This window comes from Acanthaster planci, linkage group LG01 (genome assembly GCF_054643075.1).
Source record: "Acanthaster planci isolate LZ-2023a linkage group LG01, COTS_SCS, whole genome shotgun sequence".
Taxonomy (NCBI): Eukaryota; Metazoa; Echinodermata; class Asteroidea; order Valvatida; family Acanthasteridae; genus Acanthaster; species Acanthaster planci.
The window spans coordinates 330,368-353,728 of NC_141777.1; the positions used below are offsets into that span (position 1 = coordinate 330,368).

Sequence of the window (23,361 nt, forward strand, 5' to 3'; positions counted from 1 at the left end):
CGTTTCTTCAAGTTGTTCTTGCGCTCGAACGGCGGGAACACGACCCAAGAACACTGTTCCCGGAACAGCTTCACGCACTACCCCCTTGTCGGGGTTTTGCAAAAACACAAGGAAAAACTCGTGAGATTTTGATTTTTGAACTGCCTCAAAAATTAGTGAGATGGCTCACAAAGCCCGAGACAATGGAAAATTTGCAAAAAATTAACATTACTATTTTTCATAATAGATAGATGAATGGTCCTTTTTAAACAGAATTGAATCCAAACATTAACCCTCGAAGAGCGTATATGGACGCCGCCATGTTACTTGCCACTAACTACCAGCGACAACCGGGAGTACGTTCTCGGCGTTCTAGCGGCCAACCTACGAACATCCAATCGAGCTATTCGTGAACATACGAGAACAAGCTGCCCGAACTCATCAAATATGTGTACCATACTTTGCTCACATTTGTTCTGGGGCGTGTGCTAGGAACGTTAAAATGTTGGGCATCTTTTCGCGACCCCTAACCAGAAACATGGAACTTCAAAGCAGCAGCCAGCAAGGAGGCTGCACAAAACGCACAACCAAAAAATGGTTTCATCAACCGCGAGAATCAGTGCCAGATTGCATACGCCATTGTTGAAAATAAAGCCATTTCCACTCAATATTTGGGAAGCTTCTTACTACTGCTCTGTCTCTTTACAATCTGGGAGAAATGTAGTCATTTTGATTCGCTACATGTAATAACAACTTGGGGAGATACAGAGTTCACTTATTTTGGAGCTCATCAAATATTACCAGGTAGTTTTCGGATATGTTGGCTGGCGATGGACCGATTCCTACTGTTGGCACTCGTCCCGGTTGGAGCAATGACGTTCAAAGGGCCGTACCGATGTTGTGAACCACCGACCCAAACATGTTTCTGATCACGGTCACGAGAACACGCCCAGAAGCATTTCTTGGGGCCAGAGTTAATGCATGTACCTCTAACTACTTTGCGCGGGGAGTGGCCCAGTGAAGTGTGCACAAAAAAGGCATTTGAGAAATAGGAAGCAGTATGACAGCAACTCATGCCTTCTTTTGGAAATATTTCAGTTGTGCCAGGCCACTCAAGGTTGGCAGGATTAAATTCTACTGGGTGCCCTGTTCTACTTAGCGTTCTTAGGATAGGAACGATTAATCGAGCTGAATATAAATAGAATGCAACGTTTCGACACATTTTCGTACGTCCCCCTTTCCAACGATAAAAGAAAGACTCCTTGCACAGGGGTCCATTCCAGTGTAATTTCATGCTACTTCGCTGCGCTCATCCGCATGAAAAAAAGTTTCATTCTTATGGGGCAATCAATAAACAAAGACAAGGCTATATTTTGTATCTCAGGTTTTATTATGATAGCAGCATTGGAATGCAGGTGTATCGTAGGTGAACCTGAAGAAAGCGTCAAATTTTTATTTTTTGGAAGGGGGGAAGAAAGAGATCAGAGCGATAGAAATTACCTCGAAAGGAAACAGATGTGTCGTAAGGAGAACCGTAACGAAGAGAAAAAGTCGAATTCCCATCTGAAGGGTGTTTGGCTGACTTGAATTTCTTACGGCTCTCGAGATCTTTGATGGCGTCTCGAGTCCTCTGCCGTTTTGACACGCTTCCTTTCTTCTGCAGTAAAGTCCTCTCTAGAAGACTTCTCGAGGTGTTGTATTGTCGTCCAGCCTGCAAGACTTTCATCGGCAATCGGCAATTAGGACTGTATCCTTGATAACCTCTTCAGCCTCTTGTATGGCCTTAATTGCCTGATCTATCTGACAGATTTTTTACTGCTATCTTGATCTTATCAAGAAGAACTTCGAGCCGGCTATAAACCTCGAATTGTGCCACGTTTCCCGGTCTCTTAAGGTCTTTAGCTAGCAGTTTGTTCTTTACACTCTAAAAACGTCCTGGTCGATCAGATTCACCCAGAATTGGGTCCCATTCGGTGTAACCCTTTTCGGGTCAAATTATGACCCGGAAAGGGACAAATATGACCGAAAAGGGTCATATTTTGACCCAGAAAAGGGTCATACCGAATGGGACCCAACTCTGGGTCAATCTGACCCGGCAGTTTTTAGAGTGTAGATCTTCTAAATCAAGTGCCTTTTGCGGTTTCTGATTTTGCATGCGGTTAAATCTGTCATCAAAATGGGTTTTAACTTTCTCGAAAAGAACTTCAGCATCCTCGTTGGAATTCTCTTGCGACATGATGGCAAATAATTCTGATAAGCCTAATACTACACCATGTTCAAATGCAAGTATCCTGACAATGTCTCGGTACAATAAACCGATATAAAAGTATACCTTAATCGCCTCACAAATATCATCTTTGATCATTTTTTAAAGTTGTTTCTGAACTCCTGCGTTTACCTGTTAAAAGAATAAATCGGAAGTATATTATGAAAACAAACAAATCTGGTCAAATGTTGGGGATTTGGTATTCGGTTTCACAAGGTGCAGCATTACGTTATGACGGATTATCCTGACTTCCACAAGGCCCCAATGACAATGTGACTGATTGTTTGGAATCAATAATATAATTCGTGAAAACTACATCACAAAACATCGTTTGACCTACCTTACTATAGAAGTAGTAGGCGAAACTTGGAGGAATTCGAGAGCTTGCTTGAAAAGTCACGCCTCTTCATGCTGTTTGGAAGGGACGAAATCATTATTTTGAGGGGACGAAATCAATATTTCGAGGGAACGAAATCATATTACGAGGGAACGAAATATCTTATTTCGAGGGAACGAAATATCTTATTTCGAGGGAACGAAGTGATTTCGAGAGAACAAAATAATAATTCGAGGGAACGAAATAATATTTCGTGGGAACGAAATGATTTCGAGGGAACAAAAAAAATCCTCATAGTGCGTGTCCCCGTAGGGGCTCCGTACTCACGCAATGTTTTTTAGCATTATTATTTTTCGGGGGAGGGATATAAAATATAGGTGCGATGTAACAAATATTATGAACAATTTAGGTGGGTCATTAATGAGGATTGTTTTCAAGCAGAATGAGATTTCCACCCTTTTCGTCTCATTTCATTTTGTGTCTTTTGTATTATATAAAAAAAAAAAATTTCAAAATATTTTACTTGAAACATGTTCATGTTGGTCTTGAAGCCTTGATTGTAACCTCGTCTGCGTCGTTTCCTCTAGGCTTGTTCAGCTTACATAGTCGAACAGGCAGACAGCTTGTGGCTTTGGAGCAAAGTGCGTCAATAATGCTTCATATACCTATGGTAAAAGACTCCCAATATCAAAACTTATTACTGCTAGCTGTGCACTGTATAGCACAGCAAAGAATGATATCAAAAGTTCGAATCCTTGGTGCGCCACTGCCTGTATGTATTTGAATCATGGAAGAAGGGAAACCGTCGAAAGACTCAATAAAAATTTTACTCGTCATGAGCCTCGTATTTCGGTCGTAAAGTTACGTTTGGTTTGTTCACGTTTTTGCATTGCGTAGGCCTACCACGATTCCTGGCGGAGCTCTCACGTGACATTTAGCAGCATATGAAGCTTAGACGTCTTCCAGTTTTTTGTGAGATGCGTTGAAAGCTAAGCCTTTAGACTGTCTTAACAATTATATCATATTTCCGCCCCCACGTTAAATCCCATGAGCTAGTGTACGTGTTGAGCACATAGTCTCTTTTCATGCGCGAATTGGCACCACCACAGAAATGCCCAGTCATCTACGGTGTAAATAAAAAATACGTTTTCCAGGGACCAATCAGGCCGGAATGTCCCAGCGGGTACTACATCACCACCAAAAGGACGTGTATGTTCATGCCTCTCACTTAGTTGTGCGCATGCGCACTGAATCCACTGTAGCAACAGAAGCCAGTAAAATGGCTCTTCATTCGGGCAGGTGAACCCCAAAAGTAATCGATCAACATCAAGCTCAGATAAAGTTGTTTGCCCCTGTTTTCCACACCGATTAGAATTTGAACACTCGAAGTCCCTTGCTAAGTTGCACACTATACAAATCCATTTTCTGCAAATTTTTGCCAATTTTGGCAATTTATTCACACACGAGGTCTTCAAGGGAAAGGGCGGTATAAATCCTTCACAAGGGTCACAACCGATGCGCCTCGTCTGCTGGAATAATTTTTTAGGGGGTGCACCACTACAAATAAATTCCCATAGACAGCAGTGATAAATCCCCATACTTCACTAATATTTTAAAAATACTCACAACTCTCACAGGTGTTCAGGCTGCACAGAAAAATGATGTTCCACATGTCCTCTTTCATTTTCCTTTCAATTTTCGGGGGGTTGACCAAAGAATTTTTGAGAAATTTTCATCAGAAGCAGACCCTAAAATGCAGAAAATGTCCCTGTCCAGAAAAGTAGCCATTTTGAAAAACCCTCCCTCGGCAAAATGGCTCAAATAGTTCCACTTTCAAACCAAAATGCATCCAAATTGCTCAGAATTGAAAGCCCCGAGTCCGGCCCACAGGACCAGTCTCATATTTCTTCAATTCCTCAGTTCCATGGCCCTCTAATATAGAATATTTTGAGTGTATAACTTTTATTAATGAGCTCGGCGGACATATTTCTGGCCTAATTACGAGGGTGCACCCTTAGGCCAACGACCATTATGTCACTATTGCGCATGCGCAGATACACAAACTAAATGCATGTACCGTCTATGGGGACCGAACATACGAGAGGAAAATAAGGGAGCTGTCGGAGAACCAACGCACGCCACCCCAGATCGCCGCCGCGCCGTCGGTACTCGGCTAAACCGCAGGAAGACCCGCATCGGGATCATCGCACACACGCCCAATGGCAAAGACCGTTCGATACGGCCACCCGGCGGCCACTATGGACGAGCGCGACACAGGCACGGTTCGGGAGGGCGATCGGGCCCATCCGGGCAAGATGGCGCACGCCCGCATCCAATGGCAAAGAGCGTCACATGACGACCGACGGCCCGACCAATGGATGGACGCGAAAGGGGCGCGATTCGGGAGCAGAGATTCGGGCAAGATGGCGGCGCCCATGGGCCCTTGCAAAAATTATAGTGTAGATGCCAGCAACAATAGCCACTTCGCAAGCGCGGCTAGTTTTCGGGGAGTCCATGGAGGATGGATTTAGCTTCCTACTCCAATTACCCTTTCACTGCAAAATCAGTTATTAAAGTCACAGGTAGGCGATACCAGGTGGCCAATCGAAGTTTACCCTAACCCTCAAGGGTGTATGTAAAGTCATACTGAAATAGGAGGAACTGCGATTGATTAAAAAGGCTCGCTGTGAGCACGGAAACGGTTTGCTGTGCACGGCCAGCCAGAGAGGGTTTTTATTACACGACATTTTGGAATACACCCTTTACTTTCCTATTGGCAAACGGTTTTTATTTCCTGTATCGGGAGTGTGACGAGTAAGGTTTTAATGAGTTTTTTTTCTTTTTTCAAACAATTTTATACAACCCTTTTAAGAATGAAACAGGCACAAAGGCCCCCGTTTGCACATGAACCGAAGACCCTTTTGGCATGTCTCGAAGTTTTTCCGTGTGATATACGGAGCGTAGTACAATTTTTAGTTACCCGTTTCGTTATAAGATTTGTATACCACTTTATTTTCGTTTTCCAAGATATGTTTCTGCATCAATAAACTGTGCATGGTGTCACCATGGTTTCCGAAAATTACTGAAGGCTAAACCTGCATGATAAGTTGTTTCCATGGTTTTCCAAGAGTAGAAAGATGGAGGGATTACCATAATAGATCTTCTTTCTTCAAGATATAAAAAGAAGGAAGAACTGAGTACAAATGAAGGACAGTGTTCGACTTACTTAGCTGTTAAAATTGGAATGAATCCCTCGTCTTTGGGGACTCCCTTAGACATCAGCAGCGTTTTAGAGCTTTCCACGGTCAACCATGAGACAGTTTTTGTCGAAGGTAAAGAATTGCCAAGTATTTTTGTTGTCGAACGTCCATTTTCATTTTTCCTCGTGCTTTGGAGCCTGATAGAAAAAGCCTTGATGTCTCCTCAAGCTGAGACACAATGCAGCCTGAAAGTTAAAAGGTCCAGGTGATAAGGTTTTTTTCGACGCAGCTCTTTTTGTGCATCTTCATACTCTTCTTCAATGTACAAAAACAATTTCCCTTGGGCTTTAAACATTCAAAATTGTCCTTGTGTGGAGCAAAGGACATTTTTGATGTCATGTCAAGCAGGGAAAATTTGAGAGATCAAATGTCAATAGATCTTTCTTTTGTTTATATACACGGACTGCCATTTTTTATGGATTGCTAAAGAAGAAAATTCAGTCTCAATTTGCAAAATCGTAGTGTCAAAATGCATATTTTGAACCATCAGTTTTACACCGAGAGGCATTTATGCTTAGTTTTAAATACTGGCATGTATCATTCCATGTTTTATTATTTGCATAATATATTCAAAACTCCTAAAATTATTCTTTTGGTTTTATACCTGCAGCCAGCCATAGTTTCTGTGATTGGCAAAAACAGCTCTTACGGATCAGCACCGATGGGGCAAGACAATTTCAGGAAAGACGCCGTTCTTAAAACCATCGGCAAACTACGAAGCTGTGTTAGGGAAAAATCTCTTTTCTCCTTAAGCTAACTCTTATGTATACGGAGCCTCTAAAGGGGCATAAAATTATGAGATTTTTTTTTATTTCGTTCCCTCGAAATAATATTTCGTTCCCTTGAAATATTATTTCGTTCCCTCGAATTATTATTTCGTTCCCTCGAATTATTATTTCGTTCCCTCGAAATCATTTCGTTCCCTCGAAATATTATTTCGTTCCCTCGAAATGTTATTTCGTTCCCTCGAAATATTATTTCGTTCCCTCGAAATAATATTTCGTTCCCTCGAAAAACAAGATTTCGTTCCCTCGAATTATTGCATTTCGTTCCCTCGAAATAATGATTTCGTTCATTCGAAATAATGATTTCGTTCACTCGAAATATCTGTAGCATTTTCTTTGTACTGCCGTGGCAAATCGAATCGATGTTCCTGGAAAAAGCGGCAATACGTCCAAGGTAAGTGATGAAACCTTATACATTTAGCATTCCTCACTGAACAGCGTTTTCAAAGCTCCTCGCTGAAACTTGTACAATGTATAAATTTTGCAGTGCCGCATTAAAGTGGTGTAGCCATAGAGGTGGTGTTATCAGGTAGGTGGTGTACCCATAGACTTCTTTGGGTGTACCACAGTTTGCTCTTCGGTGTTTTTCGGTAAACAACCCTTTGCACGTGCTGTGCATGTCGACTTGCAGTACAGCCTACAGATAAATGGCTGTTGTAATGATAGGCTGAATATATGAAGTGGAGGAAAGTTGGGTTCGCTATTTCTCTTTATAAGAATGTCAACTCGCTGTTTTTTTTTTCGTTAATTTGAAAAGTTTGCGTAGTGTCATATTTACCAAACTTGCTGCTTTGTTTGTCTTCCAATTCAACAACTTCTAGATTTTCTAATTTGTAAGTGACAAGTTGTATTTTGTTCCCAAACAAGGCATGAACGAAAAACTGCGTTTGTTTTTGAAGAAACGAGGCATGGATGAGGAAACAATCAAACGAATGGAAGAAGATAAGGTAATGCATCTTTGAATTTATAGTTATGTCTGGCCCAGCTTCTTTCATACTGTCAACAAAACTGAGACAAGACTTGACACAAAGGTATTTTAGATGGTTTTTGCATCGGGGAGAAGATATTAATTATAAGATCGGAGTCTCACGTCTGCAAACACAATTTTCATTAATGAAATGTGGCTTATATCTGAGGCAGAGAAAGGAATAGGTCTGGACTGATTTTGAGCCAATAGATGGCACGGGGTATTGTTGGATCAGGGAAAAGACCAGCCATCCGGCTGACTGAATTTATACCCCCAACGAATTAATTACATCAAAATACACTTCATTTATAGGGCCAATATGGATGCTTTAATACGACACCAGATACGAATGTAAGAGATGCATTGTCCGATTTCAGCAAGAATTTATGCTGAAAACTTGATCATAAAGTGTAATTGATAATTTTGTAAGATTGCATAAGTTATAAGCTTCTAAATGATGTCTAGCGCAGAAAAATCGACCGAGGGGAATTTATTAATGAATTTGGGTCAAATTTTGATTTTTGAAATATGTCAAAAATTGCAATTAGACACAAATCAATTAATAACTTCCAGTTGGTGGATTTTTCGAGCTATGCCTCATTTAAAGATTATAACATAGGCAATCCTGCAAATTTATCAATTCAACTTTAAAATCCATTTCTCGGCATATTCGAGCTGAAATCGGACAATGCATCTTCTTTTATGAGTTGATGTTTATGTTTTTTCTCTATGCAGATAGATACCGATGTTGTCGGTATAATGGACGATTCCGCACTGGAGAAGTATATTCCCAAGTATGGGGATAGAGTGGCTGTGGCGGCTTTCGTCAAAGCAAGCACAGATACAGAGTCTACTGCGTCATCGAGCACCTGTGACGAAATTGGAGGGAAAAGGTCGAGTCTTATTGAAAGGCTAAAAAGGAAAGTCAAGAAAGGAGGGGCGGAACATGACTCCAGATCGAGAAGTCAGCAAGGAAACCAAAACGCAAAGAAAAAATCAAGACGTGTTGAAATTGGTTGGTTGGATTATGATGAGTCCACACAAGGCTACAAGCAAGTGAAGGCGCCATCTGGTGGCGGTACCAGGCATGAAGCATTTCAAGTTGACCAAACTCTAGACAATATCGGAAAGCAGGTGAAGGGGTGGTTTTTTTCCTTCTGGAAAAAACAGACGTGGTAAACTTTCAGAATACAACTACTTCAACAGACGCGTCCCATGTTGCTTTAGATGGAAGTACCACGGTGGAAGAGATGTATCAATCTCAAAAGTGTAAAATGCTGAGGCTGTACCTTGCCACCAAGCGCATTCGAGCGTGTTCTTCATCAACTGATAGCGAGGAAAACCAAGACGATTCTGCCACCTCCAAAAATCCCTTGAGGGAATGCTCACCGCGGGTTAAACGACGAAAGAACCTGCAAGGTCAGTCGAAGAAGTCCACTCTTGATGTGGAAGATGGTGCAGGATCCACTCTTGATTCACAACAGCATGGCGCTTCAACTGATGACGTGGAGCAACTCACTGATAGCACCGATAGCACCATATACGACGCTGGCGTCCTGAATTCCGACAGTCTTCGGTAGTTCACCTGACCCCGAAATAGCGTTTGGTCGGTCAATCGCTGGACCTTCAACCTTTGAGCAGTTAGAAGAAACGGTCGTTTATGACACCTTTGACCTGGACACAAACAGTCTGACAAACCTGGTTTTCCCCAGTATTGACGAAATTCGTGATCATCAACCAACTGATCTTACAGTTTCCACTCCAGATCTTCCGTCACCACATAATTCACCTCGATCACCAACTCCACCAGCAGGTGAGGTCAAAGCGACAGTCGTCACCATACGTCGATCTTGTATTCTACAAGACATGACGGCTGTATTTATGGATCCAGCTATTGTAGAAGTGCCCATCAAGGTGCAGTTTGTAGATGAAGCCGGAGCAGACAATCAGGGCTTGTCACGGGAAGCCTATTCCGCCTTTTGGAAGGAGTTCTTTATGTCTTACACGTGCGGAGAAGAGGAAAGGGTTCCGTCGATATTCTCTGACTATAATACGGACGAATGGCAAGCTGTAGGGAGGATCCTTCTCAAGGGCTACAAGGATACTGGCGTCTATCCACTTAAGTTGTCCTATGCTTTCTCAGTGGCTTTAATCAACGGTGAACATTCCGTGACTCCTACTTGTCTCATGGAATCCTTGAGAATGTATCTCTGTGACGCAGACCGACAATTGGTAGACAAAGTTCTGCGCGGCGAAGATCTGGATGAGGATGAGCAGGACGATTACCTTGGTCTGTTGTCTCGAGTTAATTGTCACTCAGTCCCATCGGGCGATGAAGTCAAACCGATGTTTATTAAGATCGCACGAAAAGAACTGATTCAGGAGCCAAAATTTCCCCTTGATGCCATGGCCACCTCTGCAAGAGCAAAATTGGAACTTCTTCTGCCCAATCCAGATGCCATATGCCAGATGTACGACAGCAAGAAGCCAACAACACGCAATGTTATCAGGCTCCTTGATGCAAATCCATCAAACAGTGAGGAAGCAGCGGCTTTGTCATACCTAAAGCAGTTTATCAGAGGACTTGACGCCCCTATGCTCAAGAAGTTTCTTCGTCATGTCACAGGGGCTGAAATACTTGGCACACAGTCCATCTCAGTTACATTCAATAGAATGAGGGGACTTGGTAGGGCACCCCAGGCTCACACATGTGGGCCTGTGCTTGAGATCCCTTCCACCTATGGCAGCTACCAAGAATTGCGAAAGGAGTTCATATGCATCCTGGAGAGCAACTATCTCAAGATGGACATAATATAAAGGCAACAACCATAGACCAAGCCGCGCACTGGTATTTCTGTTACTTTGAGTTAGTTTAAAAATGACAATTCATCTGAAAAAGTTTGCTGTTTCCCTGTTGTAAATTCAAAACTTGTTTTGTTTAAAAGTTTTTAATATTTTTTAGAAGATGCCTTTTCTGAGTTATGGTACATAGTCTGTGGACGTCTATATTTCTTTTACAGTGTAACTGTAGAAAGGTGACAAACATGCTGAGCTACACAAGTTAATATGGATTCCAATACATGTAGTATCATTACGATTTCCGACAAAGAAACTATTAATTAATTTAAGGAAACCCAAGTCTAATTTCATTTTTGGCGCATGTGAAGAATGTTTCGTGAAAAAAGTAAATTGCAAGAAGACTATACATGCTTTTAATATTAAGCAGCTGTTCTGTCACGTGCTGATGAAGCAAATCATCAATAAACATTTTATCATTATTTCTTGTATACTTTAATTTAGCTTCTCTACAAGTATATTTTTATTTGATCAAAGTAAATTTGAAGATGACCATAATGTCGTGTTTTCATTTTATTTCATAATATTCTGACCAGTAAGTTGCAAATTGCACCAATGGAAACAGCTGTTATTTTGTTCTTACAAACTCTTAAAGAAAAAGTATACTATATATCTCCAGTTTTCTAACTTATAGTTCAATTTGTTTACAACATAGAAAAAATATGTTAAACCCAAATTCTACTATTTTGATTTCACATTGTACACCAGTACACAAAATTCTGCCCAGAAGGTTAAAAGTATGAGCATTTAGGAAGCGAATATACATGCCAGTTGTTTTATTGTTGTAACTTTTGTGTTAATTCTGTATTGAAACAGAAATTGAAATGGACATTTAATTGTAGTTATTGTTTAATTGGACTTTTTTGGTCTGCAATTTGGTTTTAATTTAAAAATGGTACATGGATGACCGAAATGTGGAGAGGATATTCTAGCCATTAAGTTTACAAAGTTTGAGTAAACATGAACCAGTGTTGTTCCAATGGCAAATTTATGCAGAAATCGTCATTTCCAAGTTTTTATTTGTATTTTTTCATTTTGGTTTTGCTTCCCAACTTACACAAGGAGGACATGAAGAACAATTTGCCATGTTCGTTTCCTTTATGCTGTAATTTGATCACGATCAGTGAGTTGAAAATTGGAGCAAGAAACAATGTTACTAAAATTGGTGCTATAATTATGTGATAACTTCTCAAAAACAGTGTGCTGGTTCTGTTGTCATTTTATAGGTTTGAAAGGCTTCAGCATTCTTAATTATGTTGATTAGTTAATGTTAACTATAATTTTGTGGCATTATTGATATTTGAGCTTGATGATTACCGATAATTACATCGTTCCTAGTTGGCCATTGTATTTTTTGTCAGAGTGATGTTCATTACACTCTTGTGGAATTTCAACTACAATTTCGATATGAGCATTTCACAAATATCTTTGCAATTTACTTGTGATTAATGTGCAATGACATCGCAAATGTTATTGCAAATATTTGGAAAGATATTTGCGATATGCAATGTCCCTCCAGGACCACCATTTTCAATGCCACCATACTATCCCAGAAATGCATCTAAAACCAATTTTCAACAAAATAATGGAACATTGCTTGTACATGGGCAAAGTCAACATAGCACCACCGTTTGGTTTATGTATATACACTACTCTTTCGTTCAAGGATCAACAAAGTATAAGTGTAACTAATGATTTTTTACTACAAGTGCAAGATCGAAATTTTTGTTCTCTTGTAAAATCGACCCAAAATATGTTTAGAATGATTGCCAACTTCAAGAAATATTTTTTCTGAATCGGTTCGTATGTTTATCCAATGCATCCGCAGTGTGCATTAACAGTTTTGACAATATTGGCATGCGATAAGAATGGTTGTACAGAGACACTTTGAACATCCAAAAAAGACGTTTGAAGCATGTAGGAGTGTTGATTAAGTTAGGAAGAGTTACATCATTGTGAGGATCTCTGGCCTTATTTCAATGTACAAGTCCAAAGCCGACTCCGAGTTTTGGGGAAATTGATACCGATTGTCACTGATCAAACGACAGCACATTTCATACACATCCATGTCACATGGAACCTTGGATCTGAATGCACATTCGTCTTGACATGCTTGAATGTTTCTGTCCGACATCGGACACAAGTAGTCAATGGTGCCGTACAGTTCAGGCATGTAGTACATCATATTAGGGCGACCACTTGGCGAAAAGGGTCACGGCAAAAGCAAAAGGGCCATGGCACACGCATACTCGGATTGCAGCGAACCATGGAGTGGAATACTATTAAACTGGTCAGCACACCGGTGAGGTGAAGTTGATTATTATTGCATGAACACCACGCGTAACAGTAAACCATGTTTTGTAGCAACTGCGGACACGACAGAAATGTGGGCAATTTCTGCTCCAGCTGTGGACAAGGCTAGCTTTTCGTCGTCTCCGTTTGTTGTGCTTGATATCTAGGCTATAAATGATTTGTTTTATTTAAACTAGAACTCTTTCTTTCCAATATCATATGACCTCAGAGAGGTTGGAAACCACGCACGGAGATAGTTTAATACATGAACACAGACATCACCCTATGCACAAATCCTATGACTGCATTCATGGTCTGAGTGTTCTTAATGTTTTGTTAGAAAATGCTCCGATCGAACTTACATTTTGGGACATGTTACTGCTTCCGATAGATGACACACCAAACCACTTGCTTAACTATCTTTTGGCTAATTGGGTTTCTGAGTTTGCCCATGTCCCCCTGTTGTCGTGGTTTTGCTCCAGCCGTATTTCGTTTGTGTCTAGCTATTTCTTATCTTTGTGGGTTTTTAGGTTATTTATAACTTAACATTTTAAAAAGATTGTTTTAAATTACACAGTGGCTTAATCTTAAATGTATTTTGTGGTTGGTTTCAATAGCGTATTTGAAGTTTCTTAAAGTTTTTTACTGGTTAAGTTATTTTTTTCATTGCCCACTGTTTTTCAATTTAGCTTTTAGCACAATTTTATTATTTGCTCTTATTTATGTGATCTTCTCGAAGCGTGCTGAGCATTGATAGTTGGCGAACTTGACAAAATTATTCATTATTTCTATTACTATAGGGAAAAACTGGGGCTGCCCGTATATTGGACTCCCAATACTTCTTGTTTTAGGGGAAAAAGTGTTACCATGACCAATTGCCTAATTGAGGTTTCGAATACCAAGAAACCTCCCGATTACTTCACAAGAATTTCAACAACTGTATCAGCTACAGCACACTTTTAAGAAGACTAAAGCAATATGGGCTTTGTAGAAGGAACCCCGATGCATTAAATCACTTAAATAACGTTCCGGAACGTATACAAGAAATTATTAATGTGATATTTTTCTTGCATGTACATGTGCGTTAGTGCCCCCCCCACCCACAAACAGAAATGTGTACATAAAGGGATCAATATGTGATTTTTCATACAGGCAAATGTGTGATATTTCATGTAAATGTACGTCACTGCTAGTACAAATAGTTCGTCGGAAGTCAGAAGAAAATTGTGTGGTGTCGTTTTTTGGCCTCTTTCTTAGCATAGTTAGCAATTACTACAAAAATATTGAAACAAAAATTTTAAAAATGGCTACAGATGGCTTACAACCATTAAGAAAGATACAGAAAATGATAAAAGGCGTACTGGAAGTCATTTACCCCTCCCATGCAATAATGAGAGATACGTTTTTATGATACTGCTACTGAGTCCGTGCTTTGTAATCAGTGGAGGCCTACCCGCGAGGGTTTTAAATGTTAGGTCGAGTGAAACGCAGCGCACACTCGCGCTTCGTTACATAATAGGCCTACATGTACAGTTCTAGACTGATTCCTAGCCATTTGTTCGGTATGCCGTGGCGCTTGCTTTTCAGTTGCCGTGATGCTTTGCTTTTGCCGTAGCCCTTTTGCTTTACCGTGAGGAATTTGCCTTTGCCGAGGCCCTTTTGCTTTTGCTGCGACCCTTTTGCTTTTGCCGTGCTTTTGCTTTTGCCGTGGCCCTTTTGCTTTTGCCGTGGCGCCTTTGCTTTTGCCGTGGCGCTTTTGCTTTTGCCGTGGCCCTTTTGCTTTTGCCGTGGCGCTTTTGGTTTTGCCGTGACCCTTTTGCTTTTGCCGTGACAGTTGTGGGCCACTGTATTAAAGTGCCAGCTTCACACGACAACGGCGCGGCGAGACATAACGATTCGCGGTGTCTACCACGAAGTGAAGCTGTGCCTGCTGCTCACGATTCTTCAAAGCGTCGTCGTATACTATAGGTTTTCCCGGCCAAATTTATGTAAACAGCACTCAAATTCATGAACATGTATTCACATTCGAGCGATTTCTCGAAAGCCGTTATTCCCATGGTTCGTTTTCGAACTTTGCGCATTCAATATCGTTTGTAGACGTCGAATCGTGCACTTTCAAGGATTCAGTTTATTAACACTATAATTCAATTTCACGATGCACAAGCGTCACTCAATTTCGCTTTGGGTGACTGGGAGGCGGATTCGTATCAAAATTGTGCTTTCATTTTCGTCAATGGGCACTCATATTCGCAATGTCAGCTTTTAAAAGTATAGAAGTTTCTGTATAATTATGATAGACGTTCAGTTCCACAAACTTCTCAATCGCTGACGATATTTGCCCTGAACCTTCATTATCCCCAACCTTTTCATTTAACTTCATAACTATATACTTTTCTTCTGTTAAATGCTTTCCTTGGGATAATATCGAGTTTTTATTTTTTTTCTTTTAAAGTAAAAAACTTCGGATTACACGAAACCAATTATTGCTTCTTTTTTTTCATAAATCTTCATTGTTCTAAGGTTAACTGCCAGTTCTAGGTAATCTTGACCATTTCCCTCAAATGCTTCAATCAAACGACCACGATCAACATTGGATATTGTGTAGCAAACACGAGCTGCTGCAATCTTATTTCAACTTTGAGCTCATAGAATAAGAGGTTCTCCCACATAGGTGATTAGCGTACTAAGAGAGATTTCTTTGCCAGTGAAACATGATTTCTTCATGATATAATTTGAATAAATTATTCAAACCTCAAACATTTCATAATTTACAATTTATAATTTACTTTTCGGTGAAAAACACTGCATTGATGTCAGAAATGCTTGCCTGTTCACGAAATTGCATGCCAAATACGAGTACCACAGAGTGACCGTGCGAATTTGACTGCTGTTCCTAGGATTTTTTAAATTGAATAGGGACTTAAACTTTATTGTTTAACAAACATTTGCAATCGCATGCTCATGGAGTTAAATTGCATGATTATTTTGGCTGTTTGAATGTTGATCTGGATCGTCATTCAATTTCGTGCTTAATTGAATGAGCCTAACGTCAATTGGAGCACCAATTTTAAAAAGTTGCGCTCGCTGGAAAACGTGTATTATTACGATCAGAGGATTGAAAGTAAGGAGTCAAGACACAAAACACATAAGGGTATGTTACATTCAAACTTTTCAAGCTGCAGATTTTGGTGAAAGGGTCTTTTAGGCGACCTGATGACTCGACATGCGGCTTGAGAGTTGATGATGTGATCCAAGGCCCTGCGAGCTGCCCAAGCATGCTGAGGAAATGTAGAAAACCTCGAATTCGACTTTGCCCATACCCGTTTCCTATCCTTTTTGCTTGAAAACCTAAAGTTTATCTGAGTAAATACTGGTACCTATTTTTTCATGATACATGCGAGTGAACCTTTGTGAAGAATTTCGCCATCATGAAATTTCTTCCGAAACGGGAAAACGGCAGCGTCCGGAAATTGGGCACCTGGGCACGAATGCATTTTCCCTAACGTGGCGCATTTACACAAGCAAATAAAATAATTCCCCAGTAACATTAAGACATGAAAGAAAATTGTAAATGTAACAGGTCTTAATTAATCATTATTTTCTCCGCTTACCCAGCAGCTTAGGCTTATCGCAAAAAGTTGACCGGATTTTATCCCCATGAGCATATGTACATATAAGCATGATGGGGCCCATTTCAGTTCATTTGAAAAGGCCATTTTCTTCGGGAAAATATAGGAAAGCTGTCGTTTCATTTTAACTTTGCGGGGGTTGAAAAACGAGATTATGAACTAGAATATCAGGATCGGGATGCATTTCAACGAGCCCATCAATACATGTATCGTTTTTTGACCCTGTCATGCATGTACAATGTACATACATGCCCCTCTGAATTAGACTGAAACACTGAACTTGGGACAGGGACACGGCATAATCACAGCTAATATTTGCATTCAACCTTATCACATGTGCAATTTCAACATGGTCGTGATCTCATTTCAGTCAGTATTCTATAACTAGGCCCCCTACATGTAAGCTTTTGCACGTTTATGACATGTGAGACTCTATAATGGTGAATTTCTCATGCCATGAGCCCTGGATGGATATTTCAAGCTGATAGGTACCAACACTTCTTTTAACTTATTAAAAAATGAAATCGTTTCTTTCAAGTGCTTTGTTCCATCATGCCACCTGTTGGGACTTCACGAGGAGTTGAATGTGCAGCATACGGTTGCGATAGTCGCTTGGAAGCGACTCTTGCAAATGAAATGGCAACCTTGACAGGTCCTAATTGTTATAGAACAAGGACCTGTCAAGGAGAAGACGAGACAGGCGGTGCAGGAAAATCAAAAGAGCTCACGGTCGTGATGGGTTGTTGCTGGCAAATCCACCCAGATTTGCAATCTCCACTTTAAGGATGATGACATCAGGAAAACACTTAAATGGGATCTGGTGACTTAAGCCTGATGCTGAGCCGAAAGATATCCTGTATAAAGGTTCATCCCCCAATAGGCGCCGAATTCTTCGAAGGCCTACTGAAGATCCCTGCACTTCAAGTGGCGTAGTTGGTGAACGGCCAAGGAATGATGGAGGACCTGTGAGTGATGATAAATCCCTGACTGACAGTCTTAGTGATTGCGATGAATTGAGTGAGAATGAACACTGCAATGAAGTCTCAGAACTGAATGAAACAGTGCAGAGACTGCAAAGGACAATAAATTGTCTCAATGAAAGAAATGAGCCAAAAAAATTCATAAAAACGTTGGGAAGAGATGATTCTTTAACAAAACACTACACTGGATTTCCTGGCTACTCCTTGCTATTGACCATGTTGTCTTTTCTGAATCCAGGGGATAATTGTGAGAATGTTATTACCCACACTCCAAATAATGATACTGCACCATCATGTTCTGTAGCCATAGATGCAGACCACAGCTATTCAAGTTCACACAAAACTCTTAATAAACCTAGGAGGGTAGCGCATCTTTCAGCTAAAGAACAATTCATTTTGGATCTTTGTAGACTAAGGCATGGCTTTTCTGTAAAATGTTTGTCATATATCTTTGGCATATCTGAGTCAAGTGTCAGCAGATACTTTGTAACATGGATTAAATTTCATGTTTTTTGAGCTTGGATTACTCCCAATTTGGTCATGTAAAGATACCATCTTAAAAACGATGCTGCAGACTTTCAGAGACAAATATCCAGATACCAGAGTCATAGTTGATTGCTCAGTGAAATTTGCACAAGTCCCAGATTCTTTGACTCTTCAGAGTATGTTCTGGTCTAAGCATTATAAGCACCACTCCTGGGCATTGCACCAAGTGGTGCAATAACATTCATCAGTCAACTTTATCCACGATCAGTGTCAGATGGAGAAATAGTTATTGAAAGTGGTTTTCTGGATCCAAAATTGTTTGAAAAAGTTGATGTTGTAATGGCTGACCGTGGCTTTACGATTGATGATTTGCTCAAGCCCGTGGGTGTGAAACTGAATATCCGTGCCTTCCTAAGAGGAAAAGACCAGTTTGAATAAGCTGAAATTATTGAAACACAGCATTTTGCAGCTGAGAAAATCCAGGTAGAAAGGGAAATTAGCAAGGCAAAAAAAATCGTATTTTCAACAGCCCCATTCCCCTCTCAATGCATGGCTCCTGTAATGTCAATGGCTGGTAATGTGTACATTTCCCCCTCTACAGAAAAAGCCACGACGTCTCACAATCTTCAATTGAAGTATGTGTCCTGTATTTTAAGTGCTACACTGGTTGCTATTCTCCTGATGGTTTTGTTTGCATTCAAATTGTTTTTCCAGTTGAAGGAATAAGAATTCAACAATAACATGCAAGAAATGCATATGAGTTATACAATTACAATTTTAACGGGTCTGTACTTGAAAATTTGATCGCAGATTTTTTGCTTGCTGATAACTGCTTACATGTATTGTTAAATTGTTAAAACAAATACGTGCACTGTGCATGCGTTACCGTCAATAGATTCATAACTGTACATCTGGATCCACAAAGTAAGAATTAAAACCAAAAGAATTGCACCAGCCACTAGTGTGGATTAAAGGCTTGGGTTGATTCCATCATGGGATATTTTAAACATGTACCAGACTCATACTAGTTTCAATCTTTCACTGAATTGGTCCAAATACAAGGAATGACATGTACAACTTTAAGTGTCTATTGACTGGAATTTAACACTAGCCATTCTGATGTAAAACCCAAAACAAACTACCAATTTTTTGTAGAGCATGTTCCAAAATGGCAAGTCAAAAGGTATTCTTTGACTTATCAAACCTCGGTGTGTATATACATGTACAATAAAATCTCACCATTCTGCTCTTGTTAGAGCCAGCTGACCCTGCACTGGAGTGTGGTATGGATGATCTTTCTTAAGAACAGGATCATGACATGCTGTTAGTGGGTCTTCGTCTTTATATTTTCAGAACATTTTATGTCAAGAATTCTGAAAGGACTCTGCAAAATAATCAACCACCTTGTGGTCTGGTGAGGCACCTAACCAACAAGCCCTTGGGTTGATCACGAGACCACACTTCTCAAGTCGCACAGCATGCCCGGACCCATTCATGTACATGTACTGTGAATACTTGTTGGAAGCAACTGGCTCAAAATCATTATCATGTTTAAATTTTTTTCTCAGAAAATCCGACATAGGCTTCTCCTCACCAGGTAAAAAACCTTTGGCAAATTCACAGTCTAATTTATTTCGAATTAAAATAGAATGGAACTTAGAAGCAGTAAATCTTCACTGTCGGTACTTCAACCACTTAACACATGACTTTTGCTCCTGTATACCATTTTTATGGGTTTCATCGATCTGTTGATTATGTGACCAGAAGTTTGGTTCAAGTTGTGAGGCAGGGACATAATTAACTGAGTATATAGGCACAGTTGCATATGGAAACGATGAATAAGCACTCAAATCTTTGTTGGTATTTAATGATCAGCTCAATGCCTCGTGAAAATCGCTATAGACTTGAAAATAGGATTCAAAGATGGAGTGCTGATAGCTCACTAGTGATCCAAGTGGCGCAGGACTAAATCTGGTGTTTTTGTATAATATGGTTTCATCTTCTTTCTAAACAAGATTTTAAAAAATGGTAGTCCAGGAGAGGTTTCACGCAGTGTCTGTTGAATGTTTACAACTTTTCATTGTCCTAAAAGAAGGCATTCTTGCATCATACAAAGTTGATTCAATTCCACCACCTGTGGTTATCTCGTCAACGTTTAGCCGTTTCAATGTTACATTCATCACAGGCTGCATATCAGATGTGCCTCTGCATCTAGGGACTACCCACTGACTTAGTCGTGAGGTGCATGCAACCTGTTCTGGCACAGTTTTTACACCATGAAGATGGTAATTTGCCAACTCCAAAAGTAATGTATGCATATGGTTGCACACCCCCCCCCCAGCTGGACAGTCACAGTAAGCATAGGCAGGTTTTGAATCAAGTAGTTTTATCGCTACACTAAGTTTTCTTGAAAACTTTTCATACTGGCTAAGTATGTTTCCTTGCAGAAAAAAAGGTTTCATCTGAACGGGTGAACATAGAATCTGCACTGAGATACCTCTCGGCATTGAAGTGCACGCCCCGTATTGCAGGTTTTGAAAATCGAGTCGACTCCATTTGGGGTCCGGCTTTCATGTTGGCCAAGTCTATGTGTAGATCTATCTCGCAACGGGTAAGGGAGGGGAGACTGCTAAGACTCTTCCCCCAGTCTGATGTACTCCCCCATTGGCGGTAAGAGCGTTGGTGCAAAATATAGCCGACCAGACAGGGGAATACATGCAGGCTAAGCTTCCAAGCACTTACAATGTATATGTACCATCTACAAAAACGATGTATTCTCGAAGTAGAGCCCGTACAATTGGCAAAACCGACAATATACACTTTAAATTTGTCCTAAAATTATCGTGTTATAATGGTATACTATAAATCAGATGTTGTATTAAAATGGGTACAAACGAATGAGCTGTGCAACGAAAAGGCTGAGTTGAATCTTTAATGAGTGTAACATCCGCGACATGCCAAGTCATTTCAGACGCTCAGTGCTGTTGGTCGAGACTTTTATACAATTCACTTTTCCGATTAAAGTAAATAACCAATCATGTCAAGTATTATATCAGTGGAAAGCTTATACCCCGACCATCCTTAAACCGTTTCCGCCAAGGGTGCTGGGCCAGGAGGCGGATTGAGAAAGACAGAGGGACAACGCGAAATTGGCCGTTTTCGCTGTCTCTCCATACAAACTTGTCAAGTTTTTCCTTTATAAAAACCGATTTTCAGACAAAATGGCATTTACATTTTGTGTGGTTTTATTTTAGTGGTTTCAGTGAATAGTTTTAAATCAAAATCCGTTTGCACCGATCTCAATACTATGCAAGGCTTTCAGTAAAATGTACTTTTTCACAAAGTTTTGCCAATTTAGCCTATGTACATGTATGTGCTGTGTTTGAGCAGATGAGACCCACGTTTCCATATGCACTGCGTCAGCAACAGGTTGGCGAGGAGATGAAATTTTCAGTTTACTGGAAAACGGCGGATTATACACTACTACTGGGCGGGTTTTTTTTTTAACATTTCTGATGCGTTTGATTTTTTTCTTCGGGTAACCATGATTTTATTATGCTCATTTCTGATAACATCTTTTTATAGTGGTACCACCTTTGGAATGTCAAACTTGAAGTGGCCTCGCCATAGGCGAACACTCAGTGACACACGTTTATGAATTATGAAACGCACTATTAAGCTATGATACTGCAAGTTACAGCTTATTTGGGGGCATGGTTTCTCAGTGGTGTAAGAATAAAGAAAGTGTTTTTTGTTGGTTTAATTTTTAATAATGTGCGATATTGCAATATAAACAATTTTTCAGAGTTTAAAATTAACACAAGCTATTCGTCCTAGAATATGCACTTAGTAGGTTTTCATAAATTATAGTGGACGTGAACAAAGAATGGCACATGTGTGGTACCACAGTAGCTTATTTCTCAAAGACAACAGGCTCCATGGTGTTGCCGCAAACCTTCCTACCACTTGGACAATACTGGATTTGAGGCTAACAGGTATAAAATTCGAAAGTGTCGAATGTCGGCTGTTCAGTTGCTTAGGTAACTGTGGGCAAAATAGCAGTGCAACCGGGGGAGCGGATGGGACTGGGCCCCCCGGCGGATTTCCTGGCTCAGGTATATGAAAGCTTTCAGTGCTTTCACTGGAACTTGTTTCACTCTTGTTTACAGGACTGATGAGCCCTTCTTTAAAGGAGAGAAGCTTGAACCAATACTTCGCACTAGTGTTGCACGAAGATAGAAGGATACAGAACTCGCACTGCCTTATTCTCACTCGCCACAACACACGAAGACATCCAGATGTCTGCCTTTTCTGATAAAATTTAAAACACACTTTTTTCTTCTTTTTGGATGACGGACTTTGATAAAGGCATTGTCGACGGTTTTAACAAAATACAAGATTGAGGTCAGCCCGTCTAGCAGCGCTTCAATGGTTATTATTCCTGTGCTCTTGGCCATGAGTCTCAGTTAACTGGAGCAGCTCCTAGTCGGTGCAATCTATGTTCAACCCTTGCATGCAGTATTGTTTACCCTTTTTCTTTTCGTTTGATGAAATGGAGTAACATAATCTCTATTTATACTCGTTACTTGGGGATATGATCTGAAGGTCCACCGATCCTTTTTGAACAAAACACGAGGATGTATCGCCAAAAAACGCCCTTGTTTCCTTTCATCCACTAAGATGAAGTTTCTAAAACGTTGTATCAGACGACTGGAATTTTGTAAAACGCACTTTAAAAAATATATCTAATAAAAAGGAACTTGAGAAAAATATATTTCGTAAAACTATTTGTTTCCCAAAAAAGAAAGAATTTTCTAAATACAGATCTAATAAGAATGACCTGGAGAGTACATTTGGTGAACAAACAAACCTTAGAAAACTGCATCTCGTAAAAACGAACCTTGAAAAAAAATTAAATGGACTTCGGAAAAATGTATACTTGATGGCGCTACAGGACGTTCGTGCTGGAAACGCTTTCTTCTGTTTTTACACTAAACAGACTACGGATCGTCAAAACGTCAAAGTGAAAGGGTCTGCCTTACTTTCTGATATTGACAGAGTTACAGGAGAGCGCATAGACTGACATTTTGGGTCACGCGAATTGTAAAGGTGCACCCAGAAAACGAGGATCACATACACCTTGAGTCAGGTAAAAATAAATTTCTTTTTGAGGCATAGCGGCTAATGCAAGGGGTTACTACAAAAGTGTGAAGTTTAAACATAAAGGATTTTTCCAAGGTCAGATTGTTCATCTCCCAGTCTTCCTGACGAAACCTCATAAAGACCTATTAAGAAACCCCTTCTTGCTTCCGTTAATGAACTGGCGTCTTTAAAGCATTCATCATCTCACCGACCCTTTCAAAATGTTTCACCTCTCAGTGGTTATCACAAAGGGTAGACGGGAAAAAAGGGCTTGGCCGGAAACTCCATGAATGGCTCGAAGACTACGTGTCAAAGGGCTTCGGGACTCAGGCCATTCATTTGACTTTGCTGAGCGTAGGCAACGCGGCGTTCTACCGAGGCA

The 23,361-nt window shown here is 40.3% G+C and overlaps 1 protein-coding gene and 1 pseudogene across 1 annotated transcript; both read left to right on the top strand.

The window, feature by feature from the left end:
• The first annotated feature begins 8,807 nt into the window (after positions 1-8,807).
• On the top strand, positions 8,808-10,948 carry LOC147800226 (uncharacterized). The gene has a single exon (XM_087140084.1). The coding sequence runs from the start codon at positions 9,461-9,463 to the stop codon at positions 10,409-10,411; it is 951 nt and encodes a 316-aa protein (XP_086996210.1). The 5' UTR covers positions 8,808-9,460; the 3' UTR covers positions 10,412-10,948.
• A 1,768-nt stretch (positions 10,949-12,716) lies between these two features.
• LOC147800227 (uncharacterized) lies at positions 12,717-18,415 on the top strand (annotated as a pseudogene).
• The last annotated feature ends 4,946 nt before the right edge of the window (positions 18,416-23,361 follow it).

Bases quoted from the DNA above. Each gene is read 5' to 3' on its own strand.
- LOC147800226 (XM_087140084.1), top strand. From the start codon at position 9,461: ATGACGGCTGTATTTATGGATCCAGCTATTGTAGAAGTGCCCATCAAG.